The sequence below is a fragment of the Budorcas taxicolor genome, chromosome 24 (assembly GCF_023091745.1).
Source record: "Budorcas taxicolor isolate Tak-1 chromosome 24, Takin1.1, whole genome shotgun sequence".
NCBI classification, from domain to species: Eukaryota; Metazoa; Chordata; class Mammalia; order Artiodactyla; family Bovidae; genus Budorcas; species Budorcas taxicolor.
This window is the reverse complement of record NC_068933.1, coordinates 26815235-26843079: the sequence shown is the minus strand read 5'-3', so window position 1 is coordinate 26843079 and position 27845 is coordinate 26815235. Positions and strand designations below refer to the sequence as shown.

The following is a 27845-nucleotide window of genomic DNA, read 5'->3' as shown; positions in this document are numbered from 1 at the left end:
CTCCCAAGGCCCAGATACTTTACAATGAGACCATAAGCCCACTGGTCATCATTCATACGTTCTTCATCCACCCCAGTCCCAAGCAGAGTCTTAGGCCTTGACTAACTCATCATCTATTAAGTTGTGCCAGTTGATTGTGGTTTGTTCTTTTCCCCTCCCCTGAGGAAGTGAGCAATGGCCATTACTGAATTGGCAATTCAACCACCATCTCTCTCTCTCCACCTGAGAGCATCCTTCTCTCAACATGGCACAAAGAATCTACTAAAACACTTAATTTTTTCTCATAATATTAACTTCAGTTATAATATATACTAACTAGTGTTTTAGCGGTTAAAGAGGAAACGTTACTGAGGACCACTGCAGGACGAAACCTTAATGAACTGGGAGAACCAGCCCTCCCCCTGGCTCTGGTTAACTTTCCAGCCAATTTCTTAACAAGCTTTCACTATCAACCACACCTCTCTGACTCATTTTCCATCCTTCCCCACTCTTTGCAGGTGTACCCACTGCTTCCCCACACACAGTTAATTCTTTCACCACTCACTCACTCATCTCTTTTTCAAAGAAACCCAACACATCCTGGGTTTTCTGAAAAGTATCCTGAGTTAATTGATTGCTTCTTCCTTGTGGGGAATTCTCAGGAGTGGGAAGCCTAGCCTGCAGGGGAATTGCTGGTGTCTCTCGCTCTCTGCTGGAGAAGGAAGGGGGCTCTGAGAAAAGGATGGTCAGGGACAAGTTAGGTCAAAGATAACAAATGTTGGGACTTCCCTGGTGATGCAGTGGCAGTCCTGATGTGAAGAACAGACTCATCAGTAAAGATCCTGATGCTGGGAAAGACTGACGGCAGGAAGAGAAAGGGGCAAAGAGGATGAGATGGTTGGATGGCATCATGGACTCAATGGACATGAGTTTGAGCAAGCTCCAGGAGATAGTGAAGGACAGGCATGCCTAGCATGCTTTAGTCCATGGGGTCGCAAAGAGTTGGACATGACTTAGGGACTGAAAAACCACCACCACCACCAGTGGTTAAGACTTCACCTTCTAATGGAATGGGTGTGGGTTCAATCTCTGGTACGGCAGCAAAACATAAAACAGAACCAATACTGTAACAAACTCAGTAAAGGCTTTGAAAGTCGTCCACATCAAAAAAAAAGAAAAAACAAGAATGACATTTGTCTATCACATTGCAAAAGACTATAGCATTTCTCCCTGCCTCTCCTTTCTCTGAGCCAATCAACCAGAGAATCGTGATAATTATTTTTGCAGGGAAAGGTCACATTCCTAATCAAAGTTTGAGTTGTGAATGAAATAGAACTGAATACATCTACCTGTTCTCTTTGCTTTCTGGTTTCTTCCTCATCATCTCAACCTGCAGCTCCCTCCTCTGATTTTCATTTCCAAAAATAGCAAAGGGGAAGAATGAGAGGAGAAAGCCATCCACCAGAGGAAGCAGAGCCATGCTTTGGAAAGTCCCTCATCTACTCAAAGTGCGACGCAAACTACAAACCTGCCCAATAATTGCACACAAGCCTGCCCTCTGCCTCATGGAAGTCCTGCTCCTAAGGAGACAAGATGCTACATAAAAGTCTTTCACATTTGGGGAAAAAAAGTGCAATAATTCATGCTTTAAAACACTCTGTTAGGTGCTGCTGGAGATCCACAAATGTCTAACCTTCAACCCCCTCACCCACAGCCTGATCAGGAAAACAAGCACACGGACACCATCACTCAGTGCTAAGTGCATAATGGGTACCAAACACACAGAAAAAGCAAAAATACTGGACTGTCCTAGTGACTTGAAGTGGGGGAAGGCCATCGGTTCTGTGTCCTGCCCCTCACACCCATTCCTCTTTGGGGTTCCCAGCTGAAGAAAATAATCACTGACATCATTTTCATAAATAGGTGGGCAAGTTCTCAAGTGTTTTGACTACTTCCAAATCCAGAACTCCTTTGGCACACAGTGCCTGGGTACGAAGTTTAGCCACAGCGGCTCACTGAGGTTTCCCAGAGTCTCCAATCCAATCTATCCCGGGTCTGTGGAGCGGACCCACAGCGCTCCAGGAAACCAGCCTCACTGAGCATTGACGCAGACCCCTGAGCACGCACCCGGGGGCCCCATCCACGCTGTGAGCGGGAAAGGCCAGTGGGCCTGCCCTGCAGGGTCCTCAGCTGTCCCTGGGAACACAAGCCCTTCCATACTTGGCCACAGACAAGTAAAGGAGGCCTCAGATGACACATGGCCCCATGAATCACAGGACCAAGTCCTCCTAACATGGGAGGGGCTCGTGAGGATAATGCTGGGGAGAGGAGCCCAAAGGACTCCCTTTGTTTCTCTTCCCCCGTCAGCAACAAATCCTGGGTATGTTTCGTTCCTCTGAGCTACAAGTGATTCTAACATTCTTCAATCCATTCCATCTCAGTTCAGTTCAGTCGCTCAGTCATGTCCGACTCTTTGTGATCCCATGGACTGCAGCACGCCAGGCTTCCCTGTCCATCACCAACTCCCAGAGCTTAGTCACTTACGTCCACTGAGTCGGTGATGCCATCCAACCATCTCATCCCCTGTCATTCCCTTCCATCTCAATAGTGATAATAAGATCAAAGTTCTCTTATTCTGTTAGACATGAAGGAATTAGACATTAGACATGGAGGAATTCAGATATAGAGAGGCGCTCTACCAGTGCCTACTACAAAGTTAGCTGGATAAGGCCCTGAGGATGAAGCACTTGACTTTTTTTCATTTACTTACTTTTTATTTATTCACTCAGTCACTCAGTCGTCATTCCATCTCTCAAATCACCCAGGCCCAGCACATTCAATCAAATAGGCATTTACAGAGCAAACGAAACCCAGAAATGGAGAAACAGGAACCCAGGAATGTCAGGTAGCAGGGGGAACTGGTGGGTATTGAAAATGCAAAGACCGCGACATTTATCTTTTTGAAATGAGGCTGGAAACCACAAGGGCTAACTAAGCCTGTGATAGCCTTCTCACAAATTTTCAGGAGCCCGTCATTCATGGAAACAAATGCATTTTTTGAAGGATAGCTCATTTTCAGTCACTCAGTCGTGTCCAACTCTTTGCAACCCCATGGACTGCAGCATGCCAGGCTTCCCTATGCATCACCACTCCCAGAGCTTACTCAAACTCATGTTCATTGAGTCAGTGATGCCATCCAACCATCTCATCCTCTGTCATCCCTTTCTCCTCCTGCCTTCAATCTTTCCCAGCATCAGGATCTTTTCCAAAAAGTCAGTTCTTCCCATCAGGTGGCCAAAATATTGGAGTTTCAGCCTCAGCATCATTCCTTCCAATGAACATTCAGGACTGATCTCCTTTAGGATGGACTGGTTGGATCTCCTTGCAGTCCAAGGGACTCTCAAGAGTCTTCTCCAACAGCACAGTTCAAAAGCATCCATTCTTCAGCACTCAGTTTTCTTTATAGTCCAACTCTCACATCCATACATGACCACGGGAAAAACCATAGCTTTGACTAGACAGAACTTTTGTCGGCAAAGTGATGTCTCTGCTTTTTAATATGCTATCTTGGTTGGTCATAGCTTTTCTTCCAAGGAGCAAGTGTCTTTTAATTTCATGGCTGCAGTCACCATCTGCAGTGATTTTGGAGCCCAAAAAAATAAAGTCAGCCACTGTTTCCACTGTTTCCATCTCTCACGTTTTCAGTTAGCAGCACAGTATCAACTTATATGGGTTTTTTTCTTTAACTTATTATTTAAAAATTAAGCAGTAAAGTGCTTAAATGCCACTTAGAGCTCTTGATCTTGTGAAAATCTGGAAGCCTCTCCCATGGCCACAAGTGATTGATTCCTGTCTGCCAACTGCCCAGCTTGACTTTATGGCTTCATCTACCCTGAGAGTGCTAGCCCCTGCGCCATGCTGGAAAGCCATTTGCTCTCTAAAGGTATTCTCTGGTCATGCCCTCTTCTCCTTAAAGCCCATCATGCGGTCAGGAGATGATGAGAACTCAGGTTAAATCCCAAGATGACCCTTTTTCTTTTAACTTCAGAAACTACTTTGAGAAAAGATGGCCTTTCTGAGACCCCTGAACTGACAGACTAGAGAATACAACCCTACACCATAAGGATAAGGACTTTTTCAGCAATGTGTCTGAATGTTTGGCTCATAAGGGCTCAAAGCATATTTACTGGGAAAAAAAAAAAAAAAAAAGACTGAATGTGAAGATCGCAAGCAGGGGTCTGCTGAAGACTTTGCTAGCTTTAAACATTTTGTTGAGGATTTAAAACAGTGGACATCCTTAGGACACTGCTTAGTAAAGGCTGCTGCTGCTGCTGCTGCTAAGTCGCTTCAGTCGTGTCCGACTCTGTGCAACCCCATAAATGGCAGCCCACCAGGCTCCCCCTTCCCTGGGATTCTCCAGGGAAGAACACTGGAGTGGGTTGCCATTTCCTTCTCCAATGCATGAAAGTGAAAAGTGAAAGTGAAGTCGCTCAGTCGTGTCCAACTCTTAGTGGCCTCATGGACTGCAGCCTACCAGGCTCCTCCATCCATGGGATTTTCCAGGCAAGAGTACTGGAGTGGGGTGCCATTGCCTTCTCCATAGTAAAGGTCAGAACATATCATTTAGTTAATAACTTTGTGTCAAGTCATGTGCTATGAAACTATCCATAGAAATCAATGATACTAGGCTGAACATGCTGGTTGTATGGTTGCTTGGTTGGAGAAGCATTTGTTTCAGGCACGCATATCTACAAACCGTCACAAATGCATCTGAAACTAAAGGCACGGGACTTCCCTGGTGGTTCAGTGGTTAAGACTCAGCACTTTCAATGCAGGGGCCCTGGGTTTCATCCCTGGTCGGAGTCCTAGTAAGATTCTACACTGCACAAACAAATGGTCAAAAACAAAACAAATAAAAATCCTCCCTGAAATGAATGGCATGAAAGACCCATATAGTTCCCTAAAATATTGCCAACATAGGCTCTGCAGACTTAAGTTTGCTTTCACATCACAGCAACAACTTTAGGCAGCACCTGCTGAACTGTAAGGTTAAAAATTGAGAAATGAATGTAGTGTTGCTTGTTTTCCTTTACTGAAATTCTGGTTCACTAATTCACTTAGGGCCAAGAACAGACCCAAGTAAGCTGAGGAACCTTCATTAGGATAGATAAAAGTCAGTCAGACCTCTGGGAGTGGCCAGGAAATTCCTTTGATCAGCTAAGAAATGTCTGGGAGCTAAATAGATTAACATGGCATTGTAAAAGGATTCTCAAATCAACAGCTCTGAGAGTTTATTTCTCTTCAATATAAGTAGGCAAATATCCTGTGCAGCAAACAAACAAATGAAGAAATGAACCAAATAACATAAACTGGGGAAATACTAAATCATCATCATAATAGCATTACAACAAGAACAAGAATTATAATTATTTTCCATCTTCTAATGCAGAAGCAATAACACGTCAGATAAATTTATAATATACTTAGGTCCTGCAATAGTTTTAATAGGTGGTAGCTTAAACGTTAGTCACAAAAAATGTAAAAACAATTAAGAATGAGACCAGAGACATGAACTTCAAAGAATGATGGCCAAATAATATCATAGAAAATAACTGTTACTACAGACTCCCAATAGGATATGAAAAAACCTTACCTCAAAATAAACACAGAAGCATGTTTTCTGATAATAGCAATGAAGCCAGGGTATTATTCTCTTTTCTGCTACTAAAACCAAAATTATATTGCTTCCAAGTAAGAGTGCCAATATACACGTTTTCCATGCTCCTCCCAAAAACAAAAAACCCATAGTAGTAACGTCTCCCCCACCGCGTGAAGTTCTTTGGTGAGAGTTCTATCATCTCTAGTGGCAGGTGGGCCTTATTATACAGAAGTTATTCAAGAAGAAGAGTGCATACATGCTAAGGCACTTCAGTTGTATCTGACTCTTCAACCCCATGGACTGTAGCCCAGCAGGCTCCTCCATCCATGGAATTTCCCAGGCAAGAATACTGGAGTGGGTTATCATTTCCTTTTCCAGGGGATCTTCCTGACCCAGGGATCAAACCCACGTCCCTTACGTCTCCTGCACTGGCAGGCATGTTCTTTACCACGACTGCCCCCTGGAAAGCCCCCAAGAAGGGGCAAATGTCTAGTATTTTTTTATACACTCCCTGTTCTAATTGTTTTCCCAACTCAAGACACACATATGCAACATGCTCCTGCAAACAATTTTTAACACATTCTGAAAACATAAAATGAAACAATCCCATTTACCACAAAAGTGTTATCTTAATATGTTTCCTAAAGGTTTGTTTTTTTTTGGTTTTGTTTTTTATTTAGTTTTTGGTTTGTCACAAGAGAGGTGCTTTCTCCTGCCTAGGTGAAAGTCATAGGTCTAAACTCCTATGACACATAGCACCTGCTTTCTGGTCAAAAGCATATACCTATCTTTTCTCCTCTGCTGGATCATAAGTTCCTCAAACTTCTCCATATCCTGCCTAACAACAATTATACCATGCAAGGAGCAGTCAGTGATCAATCAATAAATAAGTACCTATGTAATTAGGGAGGGTAGGGAATACTTACTACGACTTTCAGTATCTACATTATAACAGTCATCACATACTCTGCCTTTGTTTTTTGTGTGTTGTTTTTTTTTTTTGTCTAACAGCCAAATAGAGAAAGTGCCCCTGGAGAAGGAAATGGCAACCCACTCCAGGATTCTTGCCTGGAGAATCCCATGCACAGAGGAGCCTGGCGGGCTACCGTCCAAGGGGTCGCAAGAGTAGGACACAATTTAGCAACTAAACCACCAATAGAGAAAGCCTGCACTTAGTATACAAGGAATTTTTCTAAGAAGCGTGGTTTGGTTCTGAATCCCAGCTTCATCACTCACTTAGCTGTGTGCCTTGGGCAAACACCATAACTGCTCTGAGATGGTTTCCTCTGTAAAATGGGTATAAGGATGGCAACCTCTGAATTCTAACTGGGATGCAGTGAGGTAGCAAATAGGAAGGACTCTGCACAGGATGAGCACACCAAATAAGCTCATTCATAGGAAGAGGACAGAAAGCAGCCTCGTGCCCAGTTTAGCAGTTACCAAGGTGGGTTTTCATCTTGCTCAATTTCCTAACATTTTTTAAATACAAAAAATCTATTCAGTCCGATTCCACGGAGCCCACAGCAAAATGGGAAATCTTCCCAAAGCCTTAAACGGTTGAGCCACCACCATGAACTTCAGTTAGGCAAGCAGAGTCTGGCAGGTGGATCTTTTTCTGTGTTGGAAACTTCCCTCGAAGTCATTCTTGGATCAGGGCCCACTGCAGTTCCCCTCCCTAAGAGCACCTGCCCCAAACAGCGTGCTCAGTGGTCGGGCGGCGGGGGGCGGGGGGGGTCCTCCAATTCCCTCCCGGGGGGGCCTCAGACACATTCTCTCAACCTCCATCCCACCATCCTGTCTGCTCTCGTGGTACCCACTGTTCTTCCACGAGCGTCCTTGGTTGCTGTCGGTTATTACTCATTCTCCATGCCACGTCCCAGAGTTCCTGTAGAAAGGGAGCACATGTTATCACTTAACGTTTCTAGGAACGATTTTTTTTTTCCTTCACTCTCTCTTTCACCTGCCACCATCTACAGCGTCCTGCACTGCAAAGCCAGCATGGCTGAGCCTGCACACACGCTCTTCAGTGACCAAGCAACTTCCCAGATGCGACTCACCCAGAGGGAGACTGCCTCGGGAAGCAGAGCTGCTCAGCCTTCAGAGAGCATCTGAGACACCAGGAGGTTGGAATTGACTTGTATGCACCACTATGTTTAAACTGGATAACCAACAAGGACCTACTGTATAGCAGAAGGAACTCTGCTCAATGTTGTGTAACAACCTAAATGGGAAAAGGATTTGAAAAAAGAAAAAAATCACTTCTACAAACATTTTAACTTAAAAAAAAAAAAAAAAAACAAACACCTGGAGACTAGAAGCTCGGGGGGGACTCAGAAATCTGCAGTTCTGAGGAGCACCAGGCTGGTCTGGGCTGCTGGCCCATACACCACCCTTGGAGCAGCCCTCTTGTTAAAGAACCTTTGGTGCCAGGGACTAAGAAAACATGAATTCGTTAAGGGAGTGGAGGGCACAGCCCTCAAGCAAGTGGCATTTCTGTCTCTTTGCCACTTCCTGCCATGCCACAGCTACAGGCATCCTCCTGCCTCCCATCAGACTCCATGGTGGAGCCTCTTGCTCTTCCACTTGCGTGACGAGGGCATTCACCATGACCACGGTGCTAGAACTACACTATCGCAGCTCACACACACTCATCTCTAAGGGAGATGTATTATTCGCTTATACATCGAGTTTAGAGCCATCAGGGAAATGTCTCCAAGGTCACGAGCGACAGACATAGGTCCAGAAGGCAAGGCCTGACCCTTAAGCAGGGTACTAAGTCCACACCAGCCTCCAGATCTTCCCTTCTAGACTCCATCATGTCTCATCTGCTTCCTGGAGAAATATTCATGACCATGTGTGGAATTCCCTCATTCAGACTCGAACGCGTTAGCATAAACCTTTCAGAGACATGGTATCAACTCTGAACAGGATGACCAGGCTTGTTCCTTGAGCATTGTCGAAGACAGGGAAGTGTTAAGTCGTTCAGTTGTGTCCGATTCTTTGTGACTCCATGGACTGTTGCCCGCAGGCTCCTCTGTCCATGGGATTCTCCAGGCAAGAATACTGGAGTGGGTTGCCACTCCCTCCTCCAGAGGATCTTCCCGACCCAAGGATTGGACCCAGGTCTCCTGCATTGCAGGCAGATTCTTTACCATCTGAACCACCGTGGTTTGGTCCAAATGGGTCTGACTTCAAAACTCTCAAAAAGTATCCAGTTCTCCCCACTCAATCACCCATATGGATGGACACTCCCTTAAGATAAACAGGAAAGGTTTCCACTTATCTGTATGGAAACAGATGCTCCCCACGACAAAGAGGGCATGATGGCCTTGCTCAAAGGATGGTGGCCCCTAAATTCTGACTGCACTACTCCGAACCTCGTCATGGTTCTAACCGAGGAAGTCAAATGACCTGAATGCAAATAGATGTTCTGCCTCCAGCAGCTGCCTGACCTTTAAGTTCTGCAAACCACTTGGAATCTCGGGTTAAAATTGGAAGAGAGTGATACATCTTGCAAGATGGTATTCAGGAATAAAGGAGGGAAAATATGTAAAGCATATTTGGCACACATGAGAAACTCCATCAGTTCTCTTTTCTTACCCAGCTTCTGATTGTCCAGAAAATCCTCAGCATTACGGATTGAAACCACCTTAGACACCACAAGAGTCCAAGGTCTCCAAATCACCTGGAGAGAGTTCCCGAAACACAGAGTCTCAGGGGAAAAAACCTGAACCAAATGAACGGTTATCTCCAGGAGTTAAGTCCAGGGATCTGTACATTCTAATGTGCAAACCCTGTTTGGAAACCACTGGTTTGTCCAAGATCAGAACATCTGGTCAAAAAACTCATCTGTGGCTCCCTGGGTGAATGAGACCAAAGGGCCTGCTGCTGAAATCAAAGGTTTCCAAGCTGTTCCTATGTTTTGGAGATTTCTTTTTCATCCTTTGGCCCATTTCTTTTGATCTATAAATGTATGGTTTTCATAAATTTGATTCTAGCTTACATACACTTATTAAAAGTAGGCAAACCTGGGTTGGGAAGATCCCCTGGAGGAGGGAAACCCACTCCAGTATTCTTGCCTGGAGAGTACCATGGACAGTGGAGACTGGCAGGCTACAGTCCATAGGGTCACAAAGAGTCGGACACGACTGAAGTGACTCAGTACGCACATGCAAACCCAATGTAAAAAAAACAAATCTTTGCATGAAAACACTAATTTCATGGCACAAATGAAAACAGGAAATTCAAAAATGTTCTTCCCATGGTGGCTCAAAGTCCTCATGCAAGTATAGCCATGAATGCCTCAGATCAGCAGCTGACTAGACAATAAAAACTGTATACAGATGGTCAGGAGAAGCATACCCAGTTACTGCCAGAATAGTAACTTTGCATTTTTTGACTGCTGCTCATTAAAATGCCCAGTCAGAGCTTCAGATAAAGGTAGGTTCAAGGACCTTTTGACTCAAATATTTTTTCAAATTAGATTGATAGATATCACTTCACAAGTCTTCGCGTGACGAAGCATTAGATTCCCATAGGACCCAGGTACCTACTATTAAGACAGTAGTTAGTTCTCAAGTCGGTGTGTCAAGAAAAATTTGAACAATCATCTGTCATTGAAGTGGCTTATGTGGTAAGTAGGAAAGAACTCCTAGCCACAGGGAAAAACACTAATAAAAAGGGTGACCTGCAGCAACCCTTTAGCTACACTATATTTAGCAATCTGATTTTTTTTTAATCGTTATCTTCATACAAACTACTTATTAGATCTCTCAAGTTGAGAGATTCTTCCCAAACCCACATCAAAAAAATATGTTTTTTTAAATGGCTTCCTGCTACTTAGGTTCAAATACATAGAAATATTGCTAAGAGCCAGTCTTAATAACCCAACGGCTGGCCATTACTACTTCAACCCACCCCGTCTGGAGTCCACCCTTGGCACTTGGCCAGAACTCTTTAAAATGCCTTCATGCTGTTAATGAAGTACACTTTTTAAATTTTTTTTGATGTGGACCATTTTTTAAGCCTTTATTAAATGTGTTACAATATCGTTTCTGTTTTACGTTTTGTTTTTTTTGGCCACGGGACAGTGGGATCACAGCTCCCTGACCAGGGATCGAACCCACACCCTCTGTGTTGGGAGGTGAAGTCTTAACCACTGGACTGCCAGGGAAGTTCCAGACAGTGTGAAGTTTCACTTTATTTTTTACTTGGAGGACAACGTACACTTTCAAATGCAAAGTGCTTGGCAGCAGTCAGCACTCAGGACATGCTTCTTTGGGCAAGCTCTCCTTCCCCCATCTTCTGAAATGATTTTCTAGGGACACAGCTAAGGGCTTCCCTGGTGGCCCAGTGGTACAAACCTGCCTGCCAGCGGAGGATGCAGCTGACCACTTCCTCCATCCTGAATCTTTGTGAGGTCTTCCTTTTGCTTCTCTGGCTGCTCCATCCCTTTTTTCCCTTCCTCTGCCTCAGCTTTAAAGGCTGCTGTTCTTCATGCTTCATCTTCTACTCACTTTTTCCCCTGACCCTCTTTCCCTAAGGAACTGTATCTATTTCCTGCAGAGAGAAATACTACATCCCTGTCCAGAACTCCCATGTTCCTAAATCGAACTCAGACTTCTTTTCGGGTTCCATCCATCCAAGCGCTGACTTGGCATTTCCATTTGGGGGATCAAAACCACACTGAGCTTCGCCCTCCTTGCGCAGTATTCCCCTCCCCTTCCCTCTCATGCACACCAGGGCTTGTGCCAAAAATTCAAGAGCCACCCTCCACCTTCCTCTTTAGCAGCAGTCCTAGCTGATAACCAAAATGAAAAGATGCCTCCGAAACCAGCTGGAACACTCTTGCTTCTCTTTGCCCCCACCTGCTTCCTCTCTGGAGCAAGCCTGCATGCTGATCTCATCCAGAGCCCCGTCTTAGTGTCCTGTCGCCCCACTATGTCCCTTTTCATCCACTCTCTGCACAACAGCCAATTGCAATGTCTTCAAAATGGAAGTTTTATCACTCCTGTACTTAAAAACCTTGCAGTGGTATTTCAGGCTTTTAGGACAAAGTCTAGAATCTGAAAAATTCCAGAATGATCTGATTTTTTCCCATTGCCTCTCAGATCTCCTCCTTGCCTCCTTTGCCCTGACTCCCCCCTCTGCTGGTCCTCTTCTCTCCATCAGGCGTGGAAATGTCCTTCTGTCTTCCTTTCTCCTCCTCCTCTTCCTACTCCCACCAGAAACGTCGCTTTCTCAAGGAGATCTTTTTGTATCTTTCAAACTGTTCTATGTTCTCATCGTACCTTGCAATTTTTCCCATATAAAACTTAGCACTTACATAATATATATATAATTGTGCTAAATTTTGTACATGCACACACACATATATATGGTTGGCCAAAAAGTCAGGTCTTTCTTAACACATTATGAAAAATCCTGAACAAACTTTTTGGCCCACCCAAAAAAAAAACACACATACATGTGTGTATCTTGCCATCCTTTGTGTAACTGTTCTTTCTGCCCCATTAGCTTGGAAAGGGCCATGCCTAATTATACCATCACTGAGATACCAGAAAGCAGCAGAAAGCCTGGCAAACAGATGCCCAATCAATATTTGTCAAATCATTATGTAAATAAAGGACACTCACCACTTCTCTTTTTCTGTCACTTACCCACACTGTTAAATAATTTCATGACTCTCATCATTTATTTAAGCAACATCCTCCGAATGGCCCTTACGATCTCTCTCATGGTTCAGGACTGCCTAGATCGAAGAGGAAAGGAATAGGATTTGGGGAGGGAGGTGCTATACAAATTGACTGAAGAAGTGATACGTGAATAGTAAATTTCTAATCCATTTCAGTGAACGAACAGATAGGTCCTTGATCAGCCTGCAAGGAAGACCCTGCCTTGAGGTTCATTAGTCAGCTGAAACCCAAGAACAAATGGCCCATGATGAAGATGAGGCTGAAGAAAAGTACCACACACATATTATTATTCTCTACCCTTTTCACATAATTCTTAGGTATATCCTTTATCTTCTCGATATTTAATGAATTTTGAGAATGGAACGGTAACATGCAGAATGTAGATGCACGAAAGGCTAATTATTTCACACAGCATTACAACCATGCATTCACTGTCTCCATTCACCTGTTTTGAACTAGTTCCCCTTCTTCCCGGGCTGCACGAAAGCGGCACAAGCATACACTCAGCTCACCATAAAATCACCAACAATTCTTCTAACAGGAAGTAGGTGGATGATATCAGGGCCTTAATCATTTCCATGGTCTTTTTGATTAGTATTTTTAAAAGAAATATGACTGAGTACATAATGACAGTTATTTAGCAGGCTCCTGGAGATACAACTACTAAAGTTAATAAAAGTGATTAAACATGGTAGAATGATTACTCATCAATACAGTTAGTTAATACAGTGGGCAGGCTGAACCTAACAATTTTTTCAACAGGCAACTTGATCAGCCATTTTTAATTTCTCCTACTGAGAAGAAATGTGATCATGAAACCCAATTAAGTTGGCAGTGATAAAGCCTGAGCGTATTTTGCTATAGGAATCTATATCAAGGTGCATCAAGTGCAGCGCAGTGCTCAGAGGGGCTGACTCTTTGCGACCCCATGAACTACAGCCCGCCAGGCTCCTCTGTCCATGGGATTCTCCAGGCAAGAACACTGGAGTGGGTTGCCATTTCCTTCTCCAGTGGATCTTCTCAACTCAGAGACTGCACCCAGGCCTCTTGTGTCTCCCACACTGCAGACAGATTTTCTACCACTGAGAATCTGCGGTAAAGAAACACCCCTCTATCAAAATGATCTGTTAAACATGGAGCTTTAATAGGCATCCCAACATGCCAGTGAAAGGCAGGGACTATGGCCTAACTCTCTGCATTTCCAGGGGTAGCTGATGAAATCAGACATAGTGAGCAGCACACCTTAAAGATTTAGGACCAAACCAACCCACAAAATGCTAAGTCGAACACAGGAATGAATACATGGTCTATATGGTGTTTACCATAAACGTGCATGGCTGTTAGGATCCACTCTGCACGTAACTACTGGGCTCTCCCACTGCAAAGAGGCACCAAAAGGCACATTTGTCTACTTTTCAAAGGATAGCTGAGCCACTGAGAATAAAATGACCACTGCAAATTGGAATTCTGCCTATTTTAACCAGTGTGTCAGTGACATTCAGCTATGCATTAGGTGTCAGTCTCAGTCTCTCTCAGAAGAAACTAAAGACTAGAACATCTTGTGTTTTGTCTATTCACTGGCATGAATTAACTATTAGATTTGTGCTGCTATATACTGGGGACACCACTTGTTACAGGGTATCCTAACTAGTACATCTACCATGAGAAAGGTCATGTTCTATAGGCACAGATTCCCGTCAGTCAGTCTTCAGTAGCATTTCTATTACAAGTATCACGTATTCCTTTTCCTTATTAAAAATAAGACATTCACTCTAGAAACTTTAGAAATGCAGCCAAACAAAATCAAAGTTCTTAACATTAAGAACTCTAAAGTCTAACCAGTAACATTTTGTTACATAGCTTTTCAGGCTTTTATTCCTCTTTACATTGACAGACGGATGATACAGATAATAGCTAATAGTATTAAAAGCAATCATACACAGACTGCATTATAATACCTTTTTTTCACTTGACAATATACTATGAACATTGTCAGTCATTATACTTTCTTTCCTCTACAAGATTCGTAAAGATGATACAATAATTCATTAGATAGCCATACAGGGTTTGCTTTTTGTTCGGAGGTTTTAGGGGGTTTTGTTTTTGGAGGGAAGGTTTTGGTCACAATGTGTGGCATACAGGATTTCAGTTCCCCAACCAGAGACTGACTCCACGCCTCCTGCATCGGGAGTGCAGAGTCAACCACTGGACCCCCTGGGAAGTCCCTAGACACACAGTTTTGTCACCATCCTCCCACTGAGGGACATAGTGTTTGCAACAATTGGTAGCAAAGGTACAAGATGTAGATAGAGAAGCACACCATTATGGGGAAGCCTGAACAGTAGTGCAAACGTATAGATCCTTCCAGCCATGGAGAGCAACGCCATCATTGCAGCATAGGGTTCCATGTAGGAGAAGGAACTGGACAAGAACACTTGGGTAAAAGCTGAATAAGTCATCCTAAGGAGTCCTGATTTTCTCCTGAGAGCAACTGAAGAGGTTTAAGAAGGGTATCATGTGATCTTCTGTTTCAGAAAAGATCACTCCAGCAATAGTACAGAGGACGAATTTAAGAAGGGAGAATGTCTGAGCAAAGGTAAGAGACTGATATAGAAACGATGGGTTGGGGAGGGCGGTGGGAGGGGGGTTCATGTTTGGGAACACATGTAAGAATTAAAGATTTTAAAATTAAAAAATTAAATTAAATTAAATTTAAAAAATAAAAAATTTAAAAAAAAAATAGAAACGATGGGAACTGATACACAATCAGTGGAGCTGGCACAGAAGGAAGGAATCGGAGATGGGTTAAGGAGATAGAGTCAATAAGATCTGGTCACCAATTGGACCTGGAGCAGGAGGAGAGGTTTCTGGCTGGGATAACTAGGAAGACACTGATGCTACCACATGGTGAGGGGTTAGCTAAGTTCTCATGAGCATCTCCTACTCTATCTGGCACAGAAAGCTGTCAGTCCAGGAAGCCACTGGGAGTAAGAGCTGTGACTGTAATAGGAGCAGTGACAGCAGTTTCATTATCAGTATCCAGATGGCCTCGCAGGGGACATGATGAGATCCTATTTGGTATGTTTACCATAAAGTTTCTGTAGGACATTTGGGCAGATTATCTGGTAAGTGGTTGGATATACAGACCTGGAGCCAGAAAATAGGGTCCACAGAGATACGGACACAGGAGCCATGATTGATAAGCATCATTAGATCTGCTGGAAGAGTGGAGCTCACCAGGGGCGAAGGGAGGAGAAAGACTCAACTGGTTGCAACACAGCTGAGCCCCGCCCTGCCCCCGTGGCACTGGCAGAGCCTCTTCATGTGGTAATTGAAAAAGTCAGATCGAATTATTTCTCATTTGACAATCTGTTTCTGCTCTGCTCAATCTCCTCACCAAAGGACTAAAATATACCATCTTCTTGCCCCAACAATAAGAATCGCAAGCTGAGAACGAAAGGTCTCTTAACCCAACCCTGTCTGAATGTGGGAACTCTGCCCACCATCATCAACACGGGTTCCAGTGTGGCTGGGAACCAAGATCCCCTAGTGTCTATGCTGGCCTCCCCCATTTCCACAACAGGGCTCATTATGAGAACCTAAAACAGTGCCCGATTTACACTGTTAAGATAAAATTCATAGTTAAGCACTTTGAATCTTCTTTGTCATTTTGTAAAACAAATGACTAAATTTTCTTGCTTTAAAAGTTTACAGCTATAAGTTAACAACTCATTTTATAGCTTCAAAGACAGTATTTGCTTCTTGAAAAAAACCATGCCCATGAGCACAAATAACTCTATTTTAGATAATGTAATAAAAATGACCCAAAAGGCAAGAGAGGTGAAAATCTTTGGAGAAAAGAAGAGATATCTTTTCATTAGTCCCCTATCCTTAAGCTCTTTCTCACCTCTTTCAGATTGTCCAAAAGTTTTACCATTGTTTTTCCATAACTGCTCTCTGTAGAATAAGAGAAAGAGAGAGGAAGAGAAAAGTTCATGGGTAGTAGCAGAAGGGGTTTGCATGTTGGGTCACTTCTGAGATGACAAGCAGATACAGTTTGAATGGACCATGCAAACCTCTTTAGTTCCACTTTCTCACTCTGCATATTAGGGAACTGAGACCCAAAGTGGTAAGGTTACTTACCCCAAACCACCCAGGTACTGATCTACAAAGCTGGAAGTGGAAAGGAGTCCTCTTGACCCTGAGACTGGGGTACTTTTTACTCATGAATAAGCTGAGGACACTCCAAGTATCTAGGCACTAGGATACCATAGTCTCCTGGGTGAGGCAAGGCACATTCACAACTAGAAAAAATTGCAAGACATTAATTTTTTAAAAAACAAAGATAACATAAGGGAAGTTTGTAATGGCACCATATATGAAGTATATGGAGAAAAACGTAATTTCTTTGGGTGTTCTGCATTCAAAGGCTAGAGTGCATATTTCTGGCAGGATCACTAGTAGGACTGTCATGGAAGCAGCAGCAGGATACAGCTGCCCCTTGAAGGAGACAAGTTCCATGGACAGAAATGAGGGGAAAAGCAGAGCCAGGCAGAGGAAATGGCATACGTAAAACGAGAGGATTGGGAAAGAACACGGCCTGTTTGTGAAGCAGTTAGACTAGATCAAATCATCCACACAGTAAACATGAGAAAGATTCGTCTTAGTTCGGATTAAGGAGGACAGTGAATGTCGGGCTCTAGAGTTAACAATGATGCATCCATAGGAAGTCTGAGGGAAAAAAAGGAAGTCTTATAAAAGCAGTATTTTAGAATGACTCGAAGCCCACTGCAGGGTATAATGGAAGTTGGTTTGGAGCAGTGGACAGAATAGAAGCAGGGAAATTAGAAAAAAAGAAAATTAGCTGAATAAATAAAATCAATTCAAACGTTCTGATACTAATCTAAGTATGATAAAGTGTGTCTCTGGGCTCTGCTGATAGCAATCTGAAGAGAAGTGCAATATTCTCATGGTGACTGAAGGTCAAGTTTACTCTTTAAACCTTTTATTGGTTTTTATTAAGCTATTTTCTGTTGTAATTTTGTTATCTGGTGGCTTCAGATTCAGGAGCCTAAATGCTGGGCAAATTAAGAGTTGAATAGATTAACACCTCTTTTCTAAGAACTTGTTTATTAATGACACTGTAATTAGAGGCAATAACTTTGAATAGAAAACAACAATATAAAAACTGCTCACCACTTCACACCCATTAGGATGGCTATTATCAAAGCAATAGAAAACAATTCATGTTGGCAGGACTGTGAAGAAATTGGAATCCTTGTGCACGGCTGGTAGGAATGTAAAATAGTGCAGCTATTGTGGAAAACAGGATGGTAGTTCCTCAAAATATCAGATATAAGATTACCATATGATCTAGCAATTACCCTTCTGGGTATGTACTCCAAAGAACTGAAAGTAGGGTCTTGAACAGGTATTTGTACACTCATGTTCATAGAAGCATTACTGACAACAGCCGAAAAACAGAAGCAATCTGAGAGTCCATTGACAGAAGAACAGATTAACAAAACGTAGTCTACACATGCAATGGAATATTATTCAGCCTTCAAAAGGAGTGAAATTCTAAGACATGGTACAATATAGATGAGTCTTAAAAACATTATGCCAAGGGAAATAAGCCAGAACCAAAAAGGCAAATACTGTGTGTTGCCACTTATATGAGGTGAAACATAATCAAATTACAGAGACAAATTAGAGTGGTAGCTGCCACGGGCTTCAGGAGAAGGGAATACGGAATTATTATTTAATTGGTTTGGAGTTTCAGTTTGGGAAGATAAAAAAGTTCTGGAGATTGATGGTGGTCATGGTGACCCATGATTGGGAACACTTAGTACCACAGAACCGCACGCTTAGAAATAATTTAAAGGGTGAATTTTATGTTATTACAACACGAGGGGGCCGGTGGTGGTAAATCACTCACCAGAATAAGACTGTGGTTCAAAATGCTTGGTTTCTTTTTAAATAAAATTCCCACTGCAATGAAAGAAAAGTTGCCAGTGTTTCTGAGGAAGAGATATGAGCCATCTTAGTGGATGGGAAGGAGGGCCTTGGAAGAAAGAGTATCTCAGTGTCCCGACCTGCAGAGAAGTAGAGAGCCTGGGGCATTTTGAAGCTGTGGTCCCTTGCATGCTGACAGCATCGACTCTGAGCATGACGGCATGAACTCTGAGCAAAACATCTCCATCCAGGCAGCCACCAAAGAGCCCTGACGGACAGAATCACCTCCCAAGGACACAGTCGAATGACTAATTCTATCTGAAGCAATCACAGCCACCCTTCTCCTCAGAAGACAGAACCTCCTCTCCAGGTTCTACACTGAGTAGCAGCCGGAGTGCCCCCTGTGGTGGAAGAAGATGCTGCCACTCCATCTGCAGCTTCGCCTAGCACACATCATCACCCCTGGTGTCTCCGGGGCTGACGGAGCCAGTGGAAGAAAACCACCTCCTTGTTCACAGCCCAAATGGACAGGCGCCATCCCACCTCCTGTTTAACCAAGAGCTGCTGTGACATTCACAACAAAGCAAAGAAAAAGTGAGAAGTAACTTATCCAAAGTTTTGTTTTTTTTTTTAATTACTTCTTAAGGATACAAGCAGTACTTTTCCATCTTCAGTTACAAGAATTGAACTTAACAGGCCTGAGTAGTCAAACACCTACAGGGGAAAATCAAGGGAAAACATAGAATTAAGAGCTGAGATCTAATACTCAACTGGAAATGCAGTGGAACGATTTGGGAATGCTGCTACCCAAGACAGTGGCAGGGAATCACTGATGATCCAAAAGTTCCTCCATGCTAGGAAGCCTTTACAACACAGGGAATTAATTCTGTCCCTCAGCTGAGGCTAGAGACTACAGAGTATTTGGATAAAGACAGAATATTAAAATTCAGAAATAATTCAGGAAAAAACAAATTTTTGGAAATTAAACTTATCAAAAGCCCTAAGGTTGATCCAGAGGAGGAAATGGTGTGCTAAGAGGATGTAGCTCTAAATTCTACTTCCTACAGAGACCATCTCACCAAGTTAGGGACCAGAAGAGAAAGAATCCGGGGTTTCTATTTTGTTTTCTCCAAAACTCAACCTAGAACAGTGATGGCCACCATCCAAGGAGCTGGGATGCTCATTTATTTATTTGATTACTTGATATTTAGCCCACACAGAACAGTCAAAGAATAAGTCTACCAAAGAGGAAAAAAAGATACAGACTCAAGGAGCGGTAGTTACAGCCCAGCAGTCTTAGCAAATCCCTCAGCTTTTTAGCTTCCTTTGCCTTAATGACAATGCCCAGACTAGAGACAAACATTTAGGACAAGAGTGTTACTGCTGTGGACTTTCCAAATTCAGTCAAGCACACAACGCCTCACTCTGATTGTGAACCTCCATGTCCCAGGCTCGAAGTGGTGTGCCCATTACCGAGACTGTAGTGCCCTCGGCAGACACCTCCCCTCATGCTGGGCTCTGTTCAGCTCACACATAATGGCACAAGGGAGCAAAAGATGTCGTTTCCTCCTCTAGGGTCTCAACATTACCTCCTAAACCCGGCCCCCAGCTCCAGAAGCAGGCTGCCCTCAGAGTTGTGCTCTGCCGGTCCCCAGCACAGTGGACTGGAGCTGATCTCAAAAGCCAGAGCCCTGGGCTTTGTAGGGGGAAGCCCCTGAGACAGAGCTGCAACCCAGGTTACCATCTGTGTCCCCACAGGAGGGACAGAGAGCGTATCAGGAACAGAAGGACATCTATAATTAGATCTTTGTGTGTGTGGGTAGGTGGGTGTGGGTATGCACAGGCCACACAGCCTGCAGGATCTCAGCTCTCCGACTAGGGACTGAACCCGGGTCACAGCCATGAAAGTCCAAAATGCTAATCACTAGGCCACCAGCGAACTCCCAGCATTCACATCTTGTGATTTAGGACCTCCATATGTGGACACACTTGGATCCCAGACAGTCGAATTCCAAGGTGCCAAGCGAAGACTTGTCAGTGAGACGATGAACAATCATCGATATATACTTCGATGTCTCACAGACTCAGCTTCACTCATGGGCCCCATCATTGACCTAGTGCTTTCCCCTGAAGAGTCCCCACAAAGTAAAGAGACACAAAGGGAAGACAGCTGAAGTCCAAGTCAGGAGCTGAGAGTTGTGTTCTCCCATGTACCATCCAAGCTGTATGTTAAGTTTCTTTTTGTTTTTTTTTAGTTATTATTAAAAACAGGATATAAATCTGACTAGGGCCTAAAAGGGAGAACCAAAGTTAGGATATAGTTTTCCAGGAAATTATTTTCCATAGGGAAGACAACCTGGTTCTTCTGAAGACCAAAAAAAAAACCACACCAATATCAATAACCACTTGAAAGTGAAAGAGTTAGCCGCTCAGTCATGTCCAACTCTTTGCAACCCCATGGACTGCCCATGGGATCTCCCAGGCAAGGATAACCACTTAGGCATCTCTTTCTAGGATGCCTACATGGCAAGTCTATATTGGGGGATAGCCCCATGGACTGTAACCCACGAGGCTACTCTGCCCGTGGAATTTTCCAGACAAAAATAATGGAGTGGGTAGCCATTCCCTTCTCCAAGGTATCTTCCCAACCCAAGGATGGAAACTGCATTTCCCACACTGGCAGATGGAATAGTGCCACCTACAAAGCCCATATTAGGGGATATAATCAGATCTATGCCAAGCAGAGATTGGTCAACCCATTTTAAGCTTTCAACCTGACCAAAATTTCTGTTTTTTAAAAAAACCTTCGACCGGTATGGGTCATTTGGAAATGGAGGGCCAGGAGACCAGCCTTCAGAAACAGGCATGCTTCAAGCACATCTCATCCCTAAACAAGATGAAAACACAATAATATGAAAATACAGTCTCTCAACTAGCACTTACCTCAGTAAGACTCCAGTCTGCATAAAGTCTCAAATCAGTCAACTCTAAAGCGCCACAGGCTGTATCACTAATCAGCTGTTCAAATACTACAAAGTGACATATCTGAGACAGCGGCTAGGTCATGCATCCTTTCATAATGTTACTTTAATTTAAATTTCATGATAACAGAAAAGCACAGAGTAAAACGTGCATGCATAAATTTAGAGCATTCACATATGCATGGAAAACTGTCCACAACAGACATTTCTGTTGTTTAAAAATAAGGACATTTAAAGTTACTTTGCATTTTCTTATGAAAACTTTTGACTAAAACGTGCTGTTCTATTATGGCTTTGGTAACACATTACGTGAGCCCCTAAGAGCCCTATTTTTTTTTAATCTTTAATTTTCTTTAGTTTCCTCATTATATACTTTCAATGACTATAATAACCCATGAATCCCTACCACTATTTCTCATTATCCACTTTGTTTTCTGTACTATAATTCATTTATGTAAGACTAATCAAAATGCCCATTCAATTAGATCTATCTATAAAGAGAATTTTTTACATCATTTGAGCATGTCAAAGACCAAACAAAAAACCTAAGTATTCCTAAATACTGAGAGCAGATGAGTTTCAAGATCTTTGGACATCCAAGCCAGTTCATCACTTGCCGCTGAGATTTAGAAATAAGTTTTAAAAGATGTTATGTTTATAATTAAGAAAAAAAATAACGAGAATAAAACAGGCATCGAAGCAAAGGAAGATTTCCTGAACACTAAATATATTGCATTTGACACCCAATCACATCTTTTGCTCTCATTTGCTATAAATATTCAGGCCAGCAGAAGCACAGACCATTGTTTTGAGCCTCAGGGCTGTTTAAGCTTACGGGTCTTACTTAATACATTAAGACATATGGGAAAACTTTCCCTAGATTCAGAGGGCTTATGGATCACCCACAACTGGTGAAAACTTCCCCCTAGTGCTTGTAACACATCCTGACTCAGATATTTAAATTCACCTTTTAAAATATTTTTATTCCAAAGAGCTGCTTTCCCAAATGACCTATCTTGGTTTCATCTTTTAACATAAATATGTATCAATACATACATGGTTTTTCTATTCAACATCAGTGTTTTACATACACTATAGAACTGACAGTATGATTTATACAATTTTAAAGAGAGTCATCACAAACACTTGGGGAATTACATTTACATGTGTATTTGTGAAATTCAAGCTGTCAAGTTGTACCTGTCCCTATTGCTACCATCTAAATAGAGCTTTCATTAAGAATGTTGCTGCTGCTAAGTCGCTTCAGTCATGTCTGACTGTGCGACCCCATAGACGGCAGCCCACCAGGCTCCCCCGTCCCTGGGATTCTCCAGGCAAGAACACTGGAGTGGGTTGCCATTTCCTTCTCCAATGCATGAAAGTGAATAGTGAAAGTGAAGTCGCTAAGTCGCGACCCCATGGACTGCAGCCTACCAGGCTCCTCCGTCCATGGGATTTTCCAGGCAAGGGTACTGGAGCCAGGTGCCATCGCCTTCTCCGTTCATTAAGAATAATTCTCTTTAATTATTGGCTGGAAAATCCCTGTATTGTTGTCCTTTTCATAACACCATAAGGTCAGCACAGTTTATTAAACAGTTATTGAAGACATGAGCAAAAGACAGACAGTGATCATGAATATTTGATAAACATGTTTGCATTATCAATACATTGCAATACAATAGGGTATACTGAATATTTAGGTTGACTTGTAAGAACATAACTGATGCACAAATCTCGTATGGCCCCATTAGGATGTTATTCGACATCAGCATTTTACTCCTTTTTGGAAATCAGTTGCAGCCTAGTAGAACCTCAAGGCTTTGGAAACAAATGTAGCGCAGCAGACAATAATTTGTTTGAATAACAGCAATTTAATTGAACAGCAAATTATTTTGCATTCCAATAAATATAAAACCTAGAAATGTGTCTCAACCTGTGCAGTGAGCAAGAGAGAAAGCAAAGACTGGGGAGCATTCAAATGATTGTAAAGGAAGTGTAATTCACACAAGCCCCACATATGAAGCAAACAAGCCAAGAGACTCTGTGTTGTCACCTAAAATACACTAGACAGTTTGTTTCTCCAAGTGGCCATTGTTCAGACAAGTGTCTTCATACATAGGCTACTCAGGAGTTTCTTAGATGAGGGGTAGGGAGGAGAGAAAAAAGAATTCAAGACAGACTTCTATTAGCTCAGCCCCAAGGCTAATCTGTTGCACGTGTAGTTTCTACATTCATAAGCAAGTTGTAGGAGACAACACTGCAGCTGAGCGCAGGAGTGCTGGAAACTGTTCCCCAGGGCATGATAGCACAAAATGACTTTGCTATATTCCCTCTCCAGCCTAGCATCACAGCTTGGGCAGGAACACAGCCATCACGCCCCCAGGGCAGCTTCCTGTTGTTAGATAAGAACCCTCTTCTCCATCACTCTCCCTGAAATCTGACCAGAAGCACACAGAAGTGGTTCAACCAAGACAAATCAGCCCCTATTTTCTCTGAATGTTTTCTCCCCCAGTTTGTGTTCCTTTTCCTGGTAGGTTCTGAATGACATTGTTAACCCAGACCATACAACTGAATGAATTCACAAGTTTTCACACCCTCACACATACACTTTCACACCCAATATTCCAAGTATGGATTGACTGAGTTTCCACTGTATAAGATAGCTTACAGTCTTTATTTACATCCTCAATGTCACAATAACTACCATGCTTGTAAAAATGCAAGAGAAACTTTTAGCAGGATTTCAGTTAAACCAGTTAGTCTTTAGCTAAACCTATTAATGTTTCATGCAGTATCATACTTTAAAGTGTTTAACACTAAAATCACCAAACATACATGGTAACTACACAAACCTGAAGCTGTAACTTCATAATTTCTTAATCTACTACATTACATGCAGGAGGTTTCCAGTTCGTTTAAAAGAAAAAAATAAAACCTGTTTTGCTGAACCTGCCACAACTTACAACCATGTATCTCCTTTGGCTGGCAAACAAAAGGGCAAAACCACCTTCAGTGATGCTTTTTCAGTTCGGAAACACGAAAACAGAATAGTATTCCTCCAGGCAATTTTCCATTTCCAAACATCCTCTGGACCTTTATAAGAAGTTTACCCGTGAAAACTGACATGCTTTTTTAGTTAAAAGGCATAATTAACACCATGGTTAATCTAGCAACACCACGCCCCCCCATCCTAGGCATCAGTGCCAACCACGACACCCTTCATATTAACTTCCACCATGTGTACTAAATGATTCACAATTTATATGGTTTGGGGGTAAAAGCAAAATCCTTCCTGAATTGCATGTAGTAAAATGTGAAAACTGGATGATGGCGTGACTGAAAAGGTTTTGTTTCGGATTCTCTAACAGGATAACATATGATGCAGGACAATGGTGTGATGCTTTTGGTGTCCTAGTAAGACAGCTCCCAGCGGAGAGTTTCCCATGTTTTATAGTGACATCTATCAGCCGGACCCAGGGAATCCCAACGTCACTCAGCCTTCTTCAGCACCACTGTTTTGAGAACAGCTTCTTGCCACAGAGTGGTGCAGTCTTAACAGGTCCCTGGTGCGCAAAGTGCATTGTGAAACTCAGGCAGTGGAGAATGAGCCATGTTCTTCCCTCACATCAAAACCCAACTGGTAGGCATTAATTAACCGCCGCAGCCTATAGGCACCACAAATGCCAATCAGAAATGTAAACAAATGGCCCTCACCTGCTACAAACTGAAAAGAGCTGACACACTTTGCATCACAGGCAGACTGAGCATCGCATGGTGCTGAGTTTTGTAAAAATTCAATTAACCCAACCATCCATTAGATGGATACATAAAGACCAGGGGGAAAATCTATTATGCATGTGAGAATTTGTGATGTGTAATCATGTTAATTTATGGTTTGAGAAGAAACCCCGCTATGCTGTAGTGATTATATGATCATCAGGAAATTACAAATATTTAGAACGTAGGAATTACTCTTATGAATGGCATAGAGGTAATAACTCCTTCAGAAATGTAATCAGATTATCAACTGATTTCTCAGACCTGCTAATATTAAGGAGACCTGGGAAAAAAGAGTTTTTCAGTGATAAAATCGGGAAAGGTCCTTGAAATGTTAACTTATCTCCCCCAATTCTCCTTAAGGGCCTACAAGTGAAGCTCCATAATGACGTTCATCTGGTCTGATACACTTAACTGCCAAAGCATCCGCCAAACGAAAATACAGTGAAAACAAAAATTCTTGACATGATGTCACCAAAAAGATAACACCCAACTTTATACTTCTCACATACACATTTTCACCAGGCACAGACTGCACCTCTCTGTCTGGACACTCGGTTTTCAAAAAAAAAAACAAACACTGCCACATTGAAAGACGAAATCTTGAATCTCGGTGCCCTGTCCTTTCCTTGTCGGACTCTCTCCAGACACAAACCCCCAACCAAGTCCACACTCTGGACCCGAAGTGATGGCCAGACTGGACAGACCTGTCCGACGCACCCTTCCTCCTTCAAAGGAAAAGCCCCGCACGGCCGCCCTAAGAGCAACTCCTAACCAAAGCCAAGTTCGAGAAGGCACCGCAGGCAAGCCACGGGCCCATTACCATTCCACCTGGCGAACGAAACCCCAAGGAATTAAAAAGTTTCAGGCGGCCCCAACCGCGGACCAAACTTGGACTTTCCTCAACGGCAAAGCCTCGAAACCGGGAAACGGGAGAAGGCGCTTGCCTGTGGAATCCAATCCACCAAGAGGCTCCCAAACGCGCCCCTCCGCCGCTCGGACCGCGTCCGCCCGAAAGCCGTCGAAGCCCGGCGCCCGCCCGGCGCGCCCCGGGGAGGTCCGCCCTCCCCGCCCTCCCCGCCCGGCGCGAGCGCGCCCCGCGGGCCGAGGAACTTACCGCACCGCTTGCACAGCACCCGGCTGACCTCCTTCTTGAGGTTCCGGCCCGTCTCGAGAGGGGGGAAGGAGGCTCGGAAGGCGGCGGGCGCGCGGCCGCTGCTGTTGGCCTCGGGCTCCATGAAGAAGATGTACCTGCTGTCCTCCTTGAGGCGCCCGCAGGAGCGGAAGGCGGGGCGGCCCCAGGCGCCCAGGCGCACGGTGAGCAGCGAGTCCTTCTTCAAGCCCCCGGCTTTCGCCGCCCACACCTGGTGCACCTTCACCAGATAGGGCGCCTCGGCTCCGGGCCCGGCGGCGCTGGGCGCGGGGCCGGTGGGCCAGGCGGGCACGGTCCCGTTGGCCGGCGGCGGGCGCTCGCCTCCCCACGCCCCTGCCTCGCCCGCGGCCGCCGCCGCCGCCTCCCTGTCGAGTGCCCCCTGCTGCCGCCGCCGCGGCGGGTGCAGCTTTCCCTCGATCACCACCGCGGCGCGCTCAACCAGCTCCTGCACCGAGCCCACGCTGGGCGGGGACGCGTAGCACACCGAGGCCCCCGCGGGAGCCGCCTCGTCGCCGGCGGCCGCCCCCGGCGCCAGGGCCGCGGTCCACAGCAGCAGCAGCAGCGGCGGCAGCAGCGGCGACGGCGGAGGAGAGCGGGCGGCGGGGCCGGTCCTCCCGGCGCGGCGCGCGGCGCATCGCCAGCTCATGGTGCGAGGTGCGTGCGGGCTCCGGTGGCTGTCGGTTCGGACTCTTGCCTCCTCGGTCTCTGGCGCTGCCTCCCTTTTCCTCTCCCCTCCTCCTCCCCCCACCCCCCCGCACCCTCCTCCTAATTTATTTATTGGCGGGGGCCGTGGGAGACTTGTTTACGGGAGGGGGAGGAGGAAGGGAGAGAAGGGGTGGGTGGAACCACAGAAAGGCGAAGCGGTGGAAAGGGCAAAAAAAAAAAAATTTTTTTTAGGCGAACGAGAAAAAAAAAAAAAAAGCCGCCGCCACCGCCTCGGATGCTCGGATGCTGGGAGAAATAGGTCCTCCCCGCGCCGCCGCCGCCGCGCCCGAGCCCGGCTGTCGGGGCTCTGCTGTCACCGGAGGAGGACGTGGAGGTGGAGAAGCTGCTCAGCGGGTAACAGTCCTTTGTGTGAAGTGATGCTGCGGCGGCTGCTGAGGCTGCGAGCGGGCGGCGGGGCGAGCGCGCGAGGCAGAGAGCCCTGGAGGCGGAGTTGCGTGCCTGGAAATGGCTGGGTGGCCGCGGCGGCAGCGCCCTGCGCCTCGCCGGCCTGTTTACCTGCGGGGCGAGCTCGGCCCGCGCCTCCCCATGCTGGTGCCCGAGCCCGGCCCGCAGGGTCGGTCCTCCCGCTGGGTCTCCCTCCCCACCCCCGACCTGAGCGTCTCCTCCCTCTCGATCGCCCCGGTTGCTGCAATAGGAGGCCCGGCGGCGACCGAGGGCTGCAGTCCGAGTGGGCTGCGGAGATTTCCCCAGGACTCAGAGGTGACGCTTCGGCGATCCGGGACCTGTTAGCCGGCGCAGAAAGGCTGGGGGCACGCGGGAGACGCGGGGCCTCGTGGCAGAAAAGTTTTGGGTGAACTGGTTACTGGAAAGTCCAAAGGGAGCAACACGTTCGCAGGAGACAGGCTGCGATGAAAACAGCAACTTTCTATCTCGCTCGCTCTCCTGCTAACGCGCACACACGGCGAGATCTTCAGATTTGA

The 27845-nt window shown here is 44.8% G+C and overlaps 1 protein-coding gene across 1 annotated transcript in view; it reads right to left on the bottom strand.

The window, feature by feature from the left end:
• The window catches only part of NRG1 (neuregulin 1), a 1131190-nt gene extending 1104345 nt beyond the window's left edge, over nucleotides 1-26845 (bottom strand). The window contains exon 1 of the mRNA XM_052661558.1: nucleotides 26164-26845. Coding sequence (XP_052517518.1) covers nucleotides 26164-26845 — 682 coding nt within the window. The remainder of the gene's footprint in view (nucleotides 1-26163) is intronic.
• Nucleotides 26846-27845: the final 1000 nt, after the last annotated feature.